The 17,944-nt window shown below is 40.0% G+C and overlaps 1 protein-coding gene across 3 annotated transcripts in view; it reads left to right on the top strand.

The window, feature by feature from the left end:
* Positions 1 to 17,944, top strand: part of FPGS (folylpolyglutamate synthase) — a 1,649,361-nt gene that overhangs the window by 869,566 nt on the left and 761,851 nt on the right. For all 3 annotated transcript variants that reach the window (XM_044058278.1, XM_044058279.1, XM_044058280.1), the window contains exon 10: positions 16,100 to 16,247. In XM_044058278.1, coding sequence (XP_043914213.1) covers positions 16,100 to 16,247 — 148 coding nt within the window. The remainder of the gene's footprint in view (positions 1 to 16,099; positions 16,248 to 17,944) is intronic.

Genomic DNA, 17,944 nt, shown 5'->3' with positions numbered 1-17,944 from the left:
ATTCTTTTGGTATCATCTCTTAGCTCCCTCGTTGGTTCTGGATCCCTGCCCGGATCTAATTTCCCATCTGTCGGGGGCCCGTCCGCCCGATCTGGGCAGCCTCAAGCTGACAGCCTGGTTGCTCCAGTTCTGTTAATTGCCAGGACTCACAGTCTTTCATCCCCGGTAAGATCCACTCTGGTGGCTTCTCTTAAAGACTCCACTAAAACTTTATTGCAGTAAATGGAAGCGCTTTTCCATTTGAGCCTCACAGAGAAATCTAGATCCCTTTACAGCCCCTGTTCCAGCGGTGTTGGATTTCCTGTGAAAGTACAATTGGCAGCCATTTCCAGTTTTCACGTTGGTGAAGACAACATTGCCTTAGCCTCCTCTAGGCTGTGTAAGGCTTTTCTTAAAGGTACTTTTCTGTTACGTCCACCTGTCAAGGATTCAGTGCCTCCTTGGGACCTTACTTTTGTTTTACAGGCATTTGTTACATAACCTACATAAACTTATTAGAAACAAGAAAAAATTCAACCTAGAGCTATTCCTAGCAGAACTAAAAATCTGTAATTGGTCTACCCTAACTACTCTTCCCCTATCTGAGAGTGTGTCATACTTCAATGACACTTTCCTAAACATTCTCGACTCCCACGCCCCAAATTGTCTTGTTAGAACCAAGGACCGCATAGCTCCCTGGCTAACAAGAGAAACCAAAGCAAAAATTAAACTCCGCGACCAAGCTTGGAATAAATGGAGAACTACCAAAACTCCCCTAGATCGTATCAAATTCCAACAGCTTAGATACTCCACTAAATCTGACATTACTAGAGATAAAAAACAGTATTACTGTCACCTCCAGGATAAACATCAGTCTAACCCAAAAATGTTTTGGGCTGGATTTAACAACCTCCTCCATCCTGGTAAATCTTCTACCCCAATACCTGAGAAACTTATTAGTAAAAACCCAGAAGAAGTAGCCAACTCCTTTAATATTTTTTTTACAGAGACCATCCAGTCCCTAGCCAACCATCTACCCACTTCCTCTCCATCCTTAACTCTTCCTCATGACTCACCTCCTCGCTCCTTTAACCTACAAACAGTATCCACCTCCTATATTCGCATTCTAATAAAAACTGAAACCGTCCACCCTTGCGGCTGATCGTCTCCCAGCGGAATACCTCCAATTAGCCTCTGATGTCATTGCCTATCCCATATCAATTTTGATTAACAGATCCATAACTGAGGCCACCATTCCCCCTATTTGGAAAATTTCGACATCATTCCACTTCATAAGGGAGGCTCCTCCACTGAAACATCTAACTACAGGCCTATCGCAATACTATCTCCAATAGCCAAAATTTTGGAACGGTGTATTCACAAACAACTCCTACACTACCTCACCATCAATAATCTACTGTCCATTACCCAGCATGGTTTTCCCGCATCATAGTACTACCACTGCCCTCCTCTCCTTTGTCGACTCAGTAAATAGCAACCACAACAAAAAACTTATATCCTCTGCACTCTTTCTTGATCTATCAAAAGCTTTCGACATGGTCAACCACCAGCTTTTACTCCACACGCTGCAAACCCTTCATCTGGACAACTTGGCGCTAAACTGGTTCAAGGACTACCTTTCTGACCGGCAACAAGCAGTCCAATGGCAAAATAGTCTATCTCAACTAATCCATAACAACATTGGCGTCCCACAGGGCTCCATACTTGGTCCCCTTCTTTTCTCTGTTTTTATAAATGATCTTCACACTATCATCCCCAGAGCCACCTGCATCCAATATGACTCTACCCTGATCTGCTCTGATCTTTCTCTCCAGAAACTTCAAGCAGCCACCCAACAATGATTTGCCAAAGTTGAAAAATGGTTCTCTGACCTGAAACTCATACTAAATCCAACTAAAACCGAGTTACTTTTATTCTTCCCCTCGTCTACCACTTCCTTAGCCATAATGTCGCAACCAGCTAATCCTAGCTCCTTTTTTGTGGAATCCTCTAATGGCACCATCATAGAGCCCGTCTCCCACACCAAGCTATTAGGTGTCACTATTGACCATAAGCTCAAATTCGATCTCCACATTTCCCAAACCATTAAATCTGTTAACAAGAAACTAGGTTCAATGTACAGAATCAGGAACTTTCTTACTCCTCACGCAAAATTAACCATTGCCTGTACACATCTCCTTTCCACGCTACTATACGCCTCCCCGATATTTTCCTTCCTTAATAAACGTGAGCTCAATAACCTTTCTACCACCTACCACCACATAGCCAAATTCATAACAGGAACACCGTATCGTACACACCATTGCCTAAACCTCAAGAAACTCGACTGGTTAGAACTGCCCAATCTTCTTAAATTTAATCAACTAACGGAAGCATTCAAAATAAATAATCAACCTGGCAAAACCCCCACTGACCAAAATCCTGACCCCCTACACCAACTTAAGTTCCCTTTGGTCATCAAATAGTATTCAAGTACTAACCATCAAATCTAACAATACAGGCGGCGATGCTCTTTACGCTAACTCTATTGGAAAACTATGGAATTCCCTTCCCAACAACCTTAGACTCATGACTTCACTCACTCTATTCAAGAACAATCTTAGAGAATATTTCAAGTCCCGCTGGTTATGCCCATGTCCAAACCCAGATTAATTCCTATAGGTCTCACAGTATCCTACTCACAAACTATTATCATTGAATTTACTTCCTCCTTATGTACCTATGTCATGTGACCAATTTAACCTATGATTTTTCTCTACTAGCATGTATATATTGTTGTTTTACTGTTTTCTTATTCTTCACAATGTAAGATTTCTATCAAATTGTAGTGTTTAACTTTCTTATTATTGGGAGCTTTTCTCCCCGGGCCTCTACTGAAAAAGGATATGTATCCAGCTAGACTAGCCCGGTCAACAAATGTAAAATAAATAAATAAAAAATTGTTGGCTTCTCCTTTTGAACCTGCAGCTTCTGTGGACTTGAAATTTTTGTCCTGGAAGACCGCTTTACTAGTCGCCATTACATCGGCTAGGAGGGTTTCTGAGCTTCAAGCTCTGTCTGCCGTGCCTCCGTATTTGGTCTTCTACAAGGATTGGGTCTCTCCGTACTAATCCTTCCCTCTTACCCAAAGTGGCATCTGAAGCAAACATAAACCAGTCCATTAATCTGCCTGTTTTCTTTCCTAACTTCCAAAATAAAGGTGAATACAAACTCCATTTGTTAGATGTTCATAGACCGCTTCATTTTTATCTTCATAGAATGAAGTCTTTCCGCAAGACTGACCAATTGTTTGTTTCCTTTTCCAAAACATTTATGGGAAAAGCTATTTCTAAAGTTTCTTTGGCCAGATGGATCACTCTTTGTATTTCACATACCTACAAAGCAAAAGGTTTATCTCCTCCTGGTATTGTTAAGGCTCACTCTACCAGGTCCATGGCGACTTTTGCTGCTTTTTGGTGTAGGATGCCTTTGGACAATATTTGTGCAGCAGTGACCTGGGCCAATTCACATACCTTCATTTCCCATTACAAATTAGATCTAATTTCGAGGGGTAGAGCATCCTTTGGCTCTGCGGTACTCAGGAATATCCTTCCATAAGGGCCTCCCAGGATTGGAGTAGCTGGGGACTCTGTCCCACAGGTTGCAGATAAAATGAAGTTAACTACTTCAGATAAAGAAGTTATGTACTCACCATAACATTCCATCTGAGTAGTTATATTTCATTTTTCTGCAACATTCTCTCCCTCCATCCCCCGGACATTGTCCTGACTATTCAGGTTTGGTTCATTGGGCTGAATTGCTTATGTATTTAGCTGCAGCAAACTCAATCTGAGGGAAGGTAGGAGATGGTAGTGCATTATGGGTAAGGGGAGGAGCTCAGAGCTTGGAGCAGATGCTAGAAAAAAGTTGCAGGCTCGGATTCGATACGTATCCATATACCCACAGGTTGCAGAAAAATGAAATGTAACTACTCAGAACGTTATGGTGAATACATAACTTCTTTTTCCTTTTGAGTTCCTGATTTTATCATCTTCCTATTGATAAATTTTAAGATACAGGAAATTAAACTCTGATTAAGGCCCAAGAACCTTGCAAGTTGCACACTGATAAACTTATAAAAATATACTTTAGAACACTGTACTTCATCAGCTTGAGTGCAGTTACTAATAAAATAACTTATCTATGTAACAGACGACACATACTGTAATGTTGCAGCTTACTACTTTTAATGTACAAGGTTTGCTTTTAGATACAGATAGAGATGATAATTCTCCATTTACCTCAGAACTGGTGTTCCTACAAACTACCCAGCTACAAACATTTAGTTTTGCAGCCTTTTTGTATACTTTCTGGTACCATTTGGATTCTGTTTATGAAAGTACTTTGGTGTTTGATGTCATGCAATCTGCTGATGAGCTGATTTTGTTCTGTTTCAAGGTACTTTATGTGACCTCCTTTAAGGTTTAGGGAGTGGTTCCTGTCTCCTGTCCCTCGCACCTGTGCTAGTAATTACTTCAGAAATTAGGCAGTCATCCTTATCTGCAGTTCTCCTTGCAGCTGTGCTAGTCCTGAAACAGTTATATCACATAGTATGGATGCCAAACATGCATAATAACTACTGTACTATTATTTTTACTTTTTCTACTTATTTTCAGTTAAGAAAATTTTAACCCTTTAACATACTCTTAATACCTTTCTTATGATAATTTTCTATATATACATATGTGTATTTTGCATATACAACTGCAGCAAACTCGATCTGAAGTAATCTACTGGGCAGGGGCATTATGGGTAAGGGAGGAGCTATACAGTCAGATCCAAAGCTGTAAAGTGTCTGAGTCTGAGCTGAACCCACATGTTGAGGAAGAATAAAAATAGACTGTGCAGGTGGAACACTATGGTGAGTACATAACTTCTTTATTTGATTGCTGTCAGTACACATTTTCATTTTTAATGTTCAAAAATTTCATTCATGCATTACATTAAAGATAAAGATTAAAGTGGTGAATTGATGTAATCAAAACACTCATTGTTCTCCCAATCTCATCCTTATGGTTGTAATCACTAACTTATAAGAAGGCCCTTGTCATTAGGTTTTGAACAAAATGTTAACTTTTAAAATTTCTGTGAATACCAAAAAGTGAAGCTTGAACGTCTGCTATAAGATTCTGTCCATGGGGCATAACTCTTAATCTCTTGGCACTATAAATCTAGCCAAAGCCTAAAATTATGGGGGGGTGGTACAAAGGCCCAAAATAGGGAGATATTTTAAATATTGCTCTTACAAACTTAGAAAGTTGCTAAAATAAAAGGATTTTTGTTGGCATGCATTTTCTGAAGGACATGAAGTCTGAAACTCAAATGTATGTCATTATTCAGGGTTGGGAGGGTGGCTTAATGGCTAAGGTGTTTGCCTTACAAACACAAGGTGCAGGGTTTGAATGTCACAAGGGATAATTGGCTAGGCTTAAAATGGCTTGCAAGGGCAGTTAGCTTAGTACTAAACTATGACTATGACTATTCAGTTCTTAGTGATTTGCCAGAAAACCACACGTTTTATGAGGAACAGCAAGCCAAAAGTGTTAGGCGAAAATCTGTACAGTTGAGAGGTATGTCAGGGGGACATTCAGATTACATTGATGCCTTTTGATGACCCTGCAGAAGGCAATTGAGCTTTCTGTCAGTAGTCTGAAACACCAGTGTCCTTAGACCTCATGAAACATGTGAAACTACAGAGACCCAAGTGTTTAGTTTTCTGCCAAATTGTTTATTAACAGTTTGGCAGGTAGCTACTTATAATTTCATGGCAGTTTTCAAGACGTACTGATTGAATGAGTATACCAGTTAGCATCCTGGCTCCAGTTCTGAGTATCCACAGCAAATTTAAAAGTTTAAATTTGTTGAAAACCTAATCACAAAGATTTTCTTTTACAGTAAGTTAGTGATTGCAACTACAAGGATGAAAATGGCAAGTGTTTTTATTACATCTGTTCACCACTTTAAACTTTGTCTTTAACTACTCAGTGTTTCACTTCTGTAGAAGCATTTTACTTTGCTGATAGTTTGCTTATACTTTGCTTCACCACCTATTTTCTTCTCTGGTTGACTTTAATTTGTGGTAGTATTTATTTACTGGTTGGTTATTTTTGGTATGATGGAAGTGTTCCTCTTGCGAGATCTCTGACTCTGTTGAAGGGGGGGTGTATAATAGACAAATGTGTTGAAACTCTTCTGAGTAATTGTGAACACGGACACACACAGTTAGATTTAATTAACATGTAATGCATGGAGCGTGCTGATTACACTCCGATATTTGGAAAAAGACAAGCTAGTTAGGCACCAGAGTGGCACACGACCCAAACTTAAGAAATGATCTGATGTCAATTTTCATTCATTCCTCAAGGGATGGATTCGCATCCAACGCTCTGATCCGACTCTGCTGTTACACTAGCTCATGGCCACTGACAAACTCTTGAACTCCTTTCCTACCCATAATGTAGTATGGGTAAAATCCCTCCGATCATGTTTGCTGCTTTTGCATCTAGACATGGTCGACTGCGGTTGTTGGGCTAACTCATTAAGATAAGCAAATTCTCTTTAAAACCTTATTTATCACTTTCTGCTAGAATGTTTATTCTATCCCTTAAGTGTTCTATTATTTTTATTCACTTTTACACTTGTACTCTCCCCCGGAGTCCATCATCGACGATGCTGACTGATGAGGGGGAAGGTTCTCCAGAATCACCAACCGATGACATCTCATTTGGAGACCTCCTTGAGATCCTTAAACAGAAGGATAGTTGGTCTGCTCAAAACCCAACTCCTGAAAAGTCAATATTGTTGGAAGCTTTTGGGACTGGTCCTTCTACCTTCTGGGTTACTCCACCTGCTGATGAACTTATTGATCTGGTCCCTATGCGGGCATGGAAGGAGCCTGATATGATTGAGCCAATCACCAAGAGACCATACAGGATTTTGGTTCCATCGGTAGGAAGAGAACATTGGAGTAAAGGGGCTACCAATTGATACAGTGGTCATGGCGGCAGCTACAAAGAAGGAACTCATGGAACAGAATTCCACTGTGTATCCTCCTAATAGAGATTCTAGGGCATTGGACAGATTTGGGAACAGAGTTTATACTTCAGTGCCATTTACTGTCTGAATGCTGAAAATTTGGCACACTTCATGAGACTGCAAAGGGACTTGATTAAGGAGCTTTCAAACTCACTTTCAGGGGCCACTGCTGTGGAGGCTCCAACATCTGTGGCCTCAAAGTTGGCTACCTTTCAGTCTATTGCAAATCGTCCATGAGGCTCATCATGCATGCTGCAGAAAGTGCCTCAAGGGCTGCGGGTTCAGGTATTTCCATCAGGTGGCATACCTGGATGCACCTGTGTGATTTTGTGGAGCCCTTCAAGTCATCTTTCATCAGTGCTCCCTTTGACTTTTCTTCTTTGTTTGGCCCCACAGTAAAAGACATACTCGCCAGGTGAGACAAAGACAAAGAACCTGTCTGCAGTGGGTGTACGTTTTTCAACCCCATCAATGGACCTTTTCCAGGAATCAATGGGGAGGTCGAAAGATGTGCTTCAGGAAGTTTCAGGGTCCTTTCTAGGGCACATGTGGAAGTAGTTACCCCAGAGATGGGGGTGGGTGGCGATAATGGCAGAAGTCACTCCTGTGGCAGAGGAGGCCCGCAAAACCAAGGGTCTAGAGATACATTTTCCGACCAACCTTTTCAGCACTCCTGAAGGGAAGCTCAATTGTCTTCCTCTGGAGGCAGCCGGGGTTTGCTTATCTCTACATCAGGAAGCCTGGTTAAACCTAGTAAATGACAGTCGGGTGCAGAGAATAATTTTCCAGAGGTTATATATATTCCTTTTCCCTACCACCTCCATTACCCAGGAAAATCCCCGATGTTCCACCCAGTCAGAGGATAACAGCAGCAGTAAAAATCCAAAAGCTGCTAGGAGGAGTCATCCTAGCGGTCCCTCCAGACCAATTAGAATCCGGATCTTACTCTATTCTTTTTAGTGCCATAGAAGACGGGGGACTGGAGACTATTTTAGACCTCAGTGTGTTGAACAAATTAGCTTGACACACCAAGTTCTAGATGGTCATGGTTCAGTCCATTCTGGCATTTTTGAGCAAGGATGGCTGGATGTGCTCAGTAGACCTTCAGGATGCCTACTATCACACAGAAATGACCAGGTGCTTTAGAAGGTACTTGCACTTCCAGCTGGGAGTCGGTCATTACCAGTTCAGACCACAGCCCCCAGGGTGTTCAAGTGTGTGGCAGTAATAGCAGCGTATTTGAGACTGCAGGGATTCCGGGTGTTTTCATACTTAGATGACTGACTCACTACTCGACAAGGCATCAACTGGTACAAGCACAAGACCAAGTATTGCGGATTTGTTCAAATCTTGGAATATCCATCAATTACAGTGCAATGAACAAGTATTTGCCCCCATCCCTTTTGCATGTTTGTCGCACTTAAATGTTTTAGATCATTAAACAAATGTAAATATTAGACAAAGATCACCCAAGTAAACACAAAATGCAGTTTTTAAGTGATGATTTTATTTATTAAGGAAATAAAATATCCAAACCTACATGGCCCTATGTGAAAAAGTAATGGTCTCCTAAACATAACTGGTTGTACCACCCTTAGCACCAACAACTGCAATCAAGCGTTTGCAATAACTGGCAATGAGTCTTCCACATCGCTGTTGAGGAATTTCGGCCCACTCTTTGAAGAATTGTTTTAATTCAGCCATATTGGAGGGTTTCCGAGCATGAACCTCCTTTTTAATGTCATGCCACAGCATCTCAATTGGATTTAAGTCCGGACTTTGACTAGGCCACTCCAAAACCTTCATTATGTTTTTTAAGCCATTCAGAGGTGGACTTGCTGGTGTGTTTTGGATCATTGTCCTGCTGCAGAACCCAAGTGCACTTCAGCTTGAGGTCACGAACTGATAGCCGGACATTCTGTTTCAGGATTTTTTGGTAGAGAGCAGAATTCATGGTTCCATCAATCACAGCAAGTCATCCAGGTCCAAAAGCAGCCCCAGACCATCTCACTACCACCACCCCATGTTTGACTGTTGGTATGATGATTTTTTTCTGAAATGCTGTGTTACTTTTACGCCAGATGCAACAGGACGCACACCTCCCAGAAAGTTCAACTTTTTCGTCATTCCACGGAATATTTTCCCAAAAGTCTTGGGGATCATCAAGATGTTTTTGGCAAAAGTGAATCGAGCCTTTATGTTCTTTTTGGTCAGCAGTGATTTTCACCGTGGCACTCTGCCATGCATGCCATTTTTGCCCAGTCTCTTTCTTATGGTTGAGTCATGAACACTGACCTTAACTGAGGCAAGTGAGGCCTGCAGTTCTCTAGATGTTCTGGGTTCTTTTGTGACCTTTTGGATGAGTCGTCGCTGCGCTCTTGGGGTAATTTTTGTAGGCCGTCCACTCCTGGGAAGATTCACCACTGTTCCATGTTTTCTCCATTTGTGGATAATAGCTCTCACCATAGTTTGCTGGAGTCCCAAACCTTTAGAAATGGCTTTGTAACCTTTTCCAGACTGATAGATGTCAATTACTTTGTTTCTCATCTGTTCCAGAATTTCTTTAGATCACGGCATGGTGTCTTCCTTTTTGGGATCTTTTGGCCTACTTCACTTTGTCTGACAGGTTTCATTTAAGTGATCTCTTGATTCAACAGGTCTGGCAGTAATCAGGCCTGGGTGTGGCTAGTAAAATTGAACTCCGCTTTCCCAAAAATCTGATTAACCACAGTTACTTCATGATTTAAGAAGGGGGGGCAATTACTTTTTCACATAGGGCCATTTGTTTGTTGTTGTTTGTCTTTTGGCTTTTCCTGGTTGGGGTCGCCACAGCGGAACTCCAGTCCGCTAATGATTGGCAGTAGATTTTTCACAAATACCGAGGTGCCAGCTCGATGTCCAACCTTCAATGAAGGCTTGCCCATTTACGCATGTCTACTTGGGTTATTTTTGTGTAATATTTACATTTGTTTGATGATCTGGATGGTGCAGTGGTGCAGCGGTAGCATTGTCACCTCACAGCAAGAGGTTCTCCAGTTAGATTCTCGGCTGGGGTGCCTTCCATGTGGAGTCTGCATGTCCTCCCTGCATTCGTGTGGGTTACCTCTGGGTGCTCTGGTTTCCTCCCACTTTACAAAGACATGCACGTGGAGCATTTCTCTCCGGGCCTCTGCTGAAAATTGGCTTCATTCCAAGTCGGACTTTCCCAGTTAAAAAAATGTTAAAAAAAAAAAAAAAAACTTAAAAACATTTAAGTGTGACAAACATGCAAAAAATAAGAAATCAGGAAGGGGCAAATACTTTGCACTGTACAACAAGTCACAATTACAACCAACTCAGACATTGGAATTCATAGGAGTACAGTATCTTTGGTAGCATCTCTTCCTCTTCCAAGAGTACAAACAATAAGAAAGCAAGTCAAGAAAATAATTTGCAGTTCCAGAATTTCAAATTGGTTGATTCTGCAAGACTTGGGATCAATGTCCGCAGCAGTAATTTTAGATCCCTTAACAAGATATCACATGAGAATTCTGCATTGGATGTTACAAACACAGTGGTCAATTCTTTCGCAAGCCATGGCGACAAAGATAAGAATAATTCAGGTATGCAAACAATATCTTTTCTAGTGGATGCAGTCACAGCAACTGTTGCAAGGTCATCCTTTCATTCTTCCTCAGCCCAAGGCCATAGTGACCATGGACGCTTCTCAGATTTGGGGGGGGGGGGCATTTTCTGGCAAAGATGGTCCAAGGCACTTGGGCCCCTGAAGAGGCCAACTTGCATATCAATGTTCTGGAAATGAGTGGTGCTTTTGGCATTGCAAGCATTCCAAAACACTCTCCCCCTTGGAACAGTTGCAGTCCAAACAGGCCACATGTCAGTAGTTTGGTACATCGGCAGACTAGGGGGAACTAGATCCTGTGTCGATAAGCCCTAAGGGTGTGGTAATGGACGATTTCTTTAACTGCTTTCTAATTGCAACACATATTCGGGGAAGTCCAACATAACAGACAAACTGAGCAGGTCCATCTTACTGCCTCTTGAGTGGTCTCTCAACAACAAAGTGGTGGACATGATTTTTTGTCAGTGGGGCCAGCCTTATTGCGATCTTTTTGCATCTCCCCTAAACAAGTGGAGCATCTTCTTTGCCCTAATCCCCTTACCGAGGCATGCTCTACTCCACAATTGGCATCCCAATCTTCTGTATGCTTATCCTCTGATTCTTTTAATTCCCAAATTCCTTCAGAAAATAGCCAGGTTGAAGAGCAAAGTTATCCCCATTACACTTTACTGGCCTTGACCGATTTGTTTCCTCTTCCTTTGGCCTCATCTTCTGTACCCACCTTGGATTCTGGCTCATACCTCTCAACTGTATGGATTTTCACAGAATGTACAGATTTTGGCCTCATATTTCTGGTCCGTTTGTCATAATATTGCGGTTTGCTGGCAAATTAGTGATAAATCATTAAAGCTTGAAGTTAGAAAATATGATGGACTTTTAAGTTTCAGACTTCATATCCTTCAGAAAATTCATGCTAATGCAAGACCTATTTTCTATCAACCTTAAGTTTGTAAGAGCAATATTTAAAAATTGTCCCTGTTTTTGGGCCTTTGTCCCACTTTTAGTTGGGTTTCTATTACATGATCGAAGTTTTAAAACTTCGTACACGACAATATCAAACTTGTCTGTTTGAAGTTTCAAAACTTCGAACACGAGGGGAAGAAAAAAGTTGCAACAGTAAACTGTTGCAAGCAGGGGGCAAGCAACGCTGCACCCCACACCCCCCTCTCTTTAAATATACCAACTCCGAGATCGCACTACAGTGCAGTAAAGGGAAATATTCCCTTTCTGCACTATAGTCCGGTCTCGGAGTTGGTATATTTAAAGAGTGGGGGGGTGCAGGGGGGCTTGTCCTCCTGCTTTCAACAGTTTTTTTTTTTTTTTTTCTGTGTTCGAACTTCAGCAAGTTTGACTGTATGGTTTCGACCATATAGGGTTCGAACTATTTGAAGTTCTATCACTTACCACCATAGAACAATGGTTCTCCAATCACTGCACACCTGTCTCCCTATTAGTTTCACACTTACTTCTAATAATGGCACCCTTATCTCTCCTGACCAAACAACCAAACTTCTAGGAGTTACTATCTACTAAAATTTGATTTTCATATCCACTCTATCATAAAAGCAACTAACAAAAATTAGGTTCTCTACAGAATCAAATCTTTCTTAACTCCTGAAGCAAGAACTACCATAGCCAGAACTTATCTTATCTCTACTCTACTATATGCATCCCCATATATACTAATCTTTCTAAACATAACATCAATAGGCTTACAACAGCCTATAACAACATTCTGCCTCTCCATATAAAACACATCACTGCCTAAACCTCCTTAACCTAGGGTGGCTGGAGTTACCTCACCTAATTCAATACTATCAGCTTACTACCCTGATAAAACCCTATAACAACCTAAAACCCTCCAATAAAATACTGATTCAAACCTCTCTATCAAAGAATACAGCAGGTGACTCTATATTTTCCAACTCAGTTGGTATCAACTTCCTACAGACCTCTTAGCCCAAACTTCTATCACACTATTTAAAACTCAACTGAAACATTTTCTAACCAATCACTGGCTTTGCTCTTGCAATAACCCTAGCTGATCCACGCCTCCTACCTTCTCCTGCATCCTTTGCACTGTCTCCCAACTCTATTTCTCCGTTTTATTTTTCATCTCTACCTGAGAAATTGACTCTCTCAACTTCAAACTAAAATTTTCTAGTAACTCTATCTTTTGCTTTTAAACTACTTAATTATTTCTGTCTCACATTTTATATACCTGTACTGAAGAAATTTGATAGTCTCTGTTTTCACCTTTTGAACTTAATGCCTGTTTTAGTTGAGTCTTAAATTCACTATGTAATTATGAATGCCTGTTTTAGTTGAATCTCAAATTACCTTTGTACTTTGACCTGTACTGTAGAAATTTGATAGTCTCTGTATTCACCTTTTTGAACTTACTGAAAGGAAAGCCTATATGCCTGTTTTACTTGTGTCTTAATTCCCTATGTAATTTTAAATCCCTGTTTTAGTTAAATTACCTATGTACTTTGAATGTATTTTTGTTATTATGCATTAGATAGTGGAGCTTTTCTCCTCGGGCCTCCACTGAAAATGGACATGTATCCAGTTGGACTAGCCCGGTTAACAAATGTAAAATAAATAAAAATAAATAAATAATAGGAACCCCTTTTATTTATGGCTTTGTCCAACTCTAAGAGGTTGAAAGTTATGTTCTGGATCCAACTTCAGACCTTCTGTCTCACCCAGCAGGCATGATTCACCTGGACATCTCAAATCTCAAACTGGCTGTATGGTTTCTCTAATTGCATTTATTGCCAGGCAAGCTATGGTGTCTTCGCCTGTCTGTTCTACACTGTTAGTTTCTCATAAACCCTTTGCGAGGAAACTCTACAGAAGTAAATGGCGATGATTTGTTTATTTTAGCAGAGCATAATAGCACTATAATTAACATAAACATTTTACTTCACATATATTGCTATATCATTATAACCTAGCAAGTTTATTTAAGGAGGGTGCTAGTTTGACTATTAAAGTTCAACTTGCAGACATCTGTAACTTTTATGTGGGGTTTCAGAATTCATCCCTGCCATCTTAAGAACTGTGTAAACCCTTTATAAAAGATACTTTTTTACTTAGACCCTCTTGAAAGCCTTAACAGTCTCCCTTTGAACCTGCAGCTAAATGTGATTTAAAATGTTTGACCTGGAAAACTCTTTTTAGTTGCAATTACATCTGCTAGAAAAAAATTCAGAACTTGAAACACTATCTTCTAAACCCCCCATACTTGGTTTTCCAGAAGGATAGGGTCACCTTACTTACCAGTGCTTTCTTCCTACCTAAGGTGGTATCAGAATCCAACATTAACCAAGCCATTAACCCGCCAGTTTTCTTCCCAAACTTTACAGATAAAAGAGAATATATGTGCACTTACTGGATGTTCATAGACAGTTATGTTTTTACCTTCACAGAATAACAGAAATTAGAAAAATTGACCAGCTGTTTGCTTCCTTTGCACATATCAAGTTGGACAGCTCAGCTACAAAGGTTACCCTAGCTGTATGAAAGACAGATTGTATTTAATTTGTTTAAAGCAAATTGAATCTCCCCTTACCCAAACGGACTCATTCAACCAGATCTATGGCTACTTCCACTGTATTGCAGTCTAGTGCATCCATGGACGATATGCATGCACCTGCAAATTGGTCAAGTCCTCATACCTTTATCACTCGCTACAAGCTAGATCTGGTCTCTAGGGGAAGAGTAGCCTTTGGCTCAACTGTACTCGGGAATATCCGTCCTTAGACTCCATCCAGGAATAGAGGTAGCAAGGGGCTCTGCCCCATCCATAAAGGAATGAATGAAAATTGGCAACATGAGATAAAGAAGTTATGTATTTGCCATAATGTTCCATCTGTGTTGCCTATTTTCATTCTTCCTCAACCTCCCACCCTTAATCCCCCTTCATTTCATACACATGATTCTGGAGGAATGAGACTTTTAGGACAGGACACAGTACGTCTCTTTTGTTGTACTCCATTTATGGCAGTTATTCCATAGTTTCTTTCTGCCAAGCTGTAAATAAGATCTGAGAGACTTTAGGCATAGTGCATTCTGGATAGGAAAGGAGCTTGAGAGTTTGTCGGAAGCCATGAGTTAGTGTAATGGCCGAGTTTGTTCTCAGTATCTGATCCAAACCCATCTGTTGAGGAAGAATGAAAATGGACAACACAGATGGAACATTATAACTACATATTTTCTTTTTAAGCATCACGTGCTTATGTTGTTAAGGGCAGGTTTACAGCTCAGCAGTAAAATCTGCCTGTAGTAAACAAGTAAATGACAGCCACAGCTCAAAACATTTGCTTATGCCTGCTGTTTGTACTGGTAACATGTCTGTAATTTCCTTAAAGTAGCATTTGTTTACCGGGGAAGTCCGACTGGACAGAGCTGTCCGTTTTCAGCAGAGGCCTGGGAGAAAAGCTCCAGAACAATTGCTAACATACTATACATAAGATATTTACACATTCAGTTATAAAAATATAGCAGATATGCTTGCATAAGATATTTACATAAGCATAATGGTTTAGACATACAGTTAAAAGTATAGCAGGTAGTAACATTTGATTGTTCATGCAGTATGTTTAGTAGAGATAATCTTGAAGATGCACTGAAGATCAGACAAGAAAGGAAAAACTAAAAAAAAGGCTGAGAATATAAACAACTTCATATGAAGTGCATTGACATTTTAAGGGAAAGCTTTTCAGCTTAGTCTAGGGGAGAGTTAGTGGGTATAGATAGAGCAGTGGGGAGTAGGCGGCAGTGGGTTGGTAAGTAATGTGTGATAATATATAGTGCATCTGTGAAAATCTTAGAAAGTTGCTAAAACAGCATGTGTTTGCCTGCCTGTGGTGAAGGATATGAACTCTGAAACAAAACTGTATGTCATTATTTAGTGACTGCAGTCCTCCATGTTTCTCTGAAAACCACAGATTTTATGAGGAACAGACAAAATATGAAGCAATAATCTGGACTTTCTGCAAAAATCTGCACAGTAAACAGGCATTTTAAGGTAGGTGTAAACTTAACGGATTGTGTTGCTTCATTTCTGGGCAACATCTACTAAGTGTTTTATGGCTTTAAAAGTCAACAACATTTTTCGATATTTTTTTTCCTTGGCACTTGAAGCTCCATGCCCTGCAAAGAATTATGATTGTCTCACGGATCATAATTCTGTATTATATGTTCTCTACATGGCTACCAAGATTCACCTCTCGAGCTTCACTGTCAAGGTGAATTTCTTGGCATCTGTGTCTCGAACATATAAGTGGGTTATGATTGGTGAGCCAATCATAATCATCTGTTTATTGTTAGTTGTATATAGGGGAAGTCTGTAACAAGCATGCTAGTAGGGTTAATATATATTTTTTTCTTTCTCAGTGTTCTCTTCACCTTTGTCCAGATTTGGATGATTTTGAATTGGAGGGTGTGAAATTTGAACTGGGACCTGAAGGAGATCACCAGCGGTTGAATGCTGCCCTTGCCCTCCAGTTGTGTCGAACATGGCTACAACAGCGTCAGTACCAGGGTAATTCTAATTTTGCTTGTTATGCTTTTTAATGTTATTCCTGCAATAAAATATATTCTACAGACAAATTGACAATAAGCTCTTCAGTAGTTATGCAGTGGTGTTTTCTGAAGACAGTTTATTAATGGACTATGCAGAGCTTTAAGTAAACCATTTTATAAAAATGTTCCTTATAGTCAGCCGGGGCTGTCTACATATGTATGATTAGTTTAATTGTGAGTTCTTTAATGCACAAGTCAAGTAGAAAATTATTTGTATTGTTTTAAGCATGCTGTATAGTAGTAGTAGTAGGATAACCCTGCTGGTACAAGTGTAGTTTTGTCTTCACTTTGCAGCCTTTGTAGAAAATTTAAAATAATTCAAGATTGTGTTTAGTCTGACTGAATAAATAGATATGAATAGATGAACCAAGGTGGTTAAATGTTTTAAAAACATAACTTATGATGAAAGTAGTGAGAGGTCTGAAGAATATCCATTACTGGAGATGTATTCCCTTTGAATTGAAGTGCTGTGTTCTTTGTCAGGTGTTAATTCGCTTTACTTTTGTTACAAAATCCTTTTTTTCTTTTTGTTAGTAGTAGGGTCTGCCATAGTACAGCAGGTAATGAAACATGGCATCTTATTACTAACAGCATGACATAAAGTATTTCTGTCTGTACAAATGCTTTGTGGTATGAGAAACTGTGATTCTGTAAGATCTGCAGATACATTAGATACATAGAAGGAGTAGTGTGCAGACTCTGTATTAGATAATTTCTGGCTACTTAAATTATGCCTCTGTTCTAGATGTTCATTTTAAAGCGATAAACCTGTTCAAGAGAATATTCTGGTGCACCTGTGGTAAGTGATGTAGCAGGCTCTGTGAAGGAGTAAGAGGAGACTGGCAAAAGTTATACAGAGAAAAACGGTCAGTGATATACACTAAACAGGTCATCCTGTATAGTGGTAGTGAAGTGTATTTCATAAATAGTTATAAACCTTTGCCAGCATACTAGACTTAATGCATGTTTTATGGCCAGATCAATATAAAGGTATGACTTGAACTAGTCCCCACTGTAAGGAGTAAGACTGAATGTGAGGGTAGTCGGGATACTGTGATCGCTGGCAAGTGGTTGGTTGCAGTTTGAGATCATGTACATGAACACATATGAGAGTATGCATGAATGTGTGTGTTTGTCTTTATCTAAGACAGTACTTTAAAAAACATGCTTATTAACAAAAAAAAAAAAAAAAAATTCATTGAACAACCAAACAGTTGCAAACAGAAAACAGTTTCCTTTGCACTCGCTTATAACCTAAACCCTAGTGCTACCTGTAGGGACAGTTTTTCTGAATAATGGTACTATTATTGAAGGATTTTTTTTTAAGGTAATGTCTAGGATTAGGGTTAGGGTTTGCAGACCTGAGTAAGGTGGAGCAAATGCTTGTTAACCCCGCACATTACCTTGCCACTACACAAGACACAGACATTTGAAAGTATGTGTGCTGTATTTTATACCTGTATGTTTCCGCTTGCAGTTTGCATATATGGTTTACTATTGTTTGTGTGAACGACATTCTATCAGCTGCAATGTGCTGAAAAACAGAATATCGGAACGCACAAGCAGTTTTGCAACAGATAGTTGACTTCACTTATGCGAATGCACAACTGCATTCGCGTAAGTAGAAATCGACTATCTGCACGGAGATAGCGGTAC

Source organism: Protopterus annectens, chromosome 16.part0 (assembly GCF_019279795.1).
Source record: "Protopterus annectens isolate FY-2018-M chromosome 16.part0, PAN1.0, whole genome shotgun sequence".
In the NCBI taxonomy this organism is placed as follows: domain Eukaryota; kingdom Metazoa; phylum Chordata; order Ceratodontiformes; family Protopteridae; genus Protopterus; species Protopterus annectens.
Note: the sequence above shows the minus strand (reverse complement) of the source record. Positions and strands in the feature narration are given on the sequence as shown.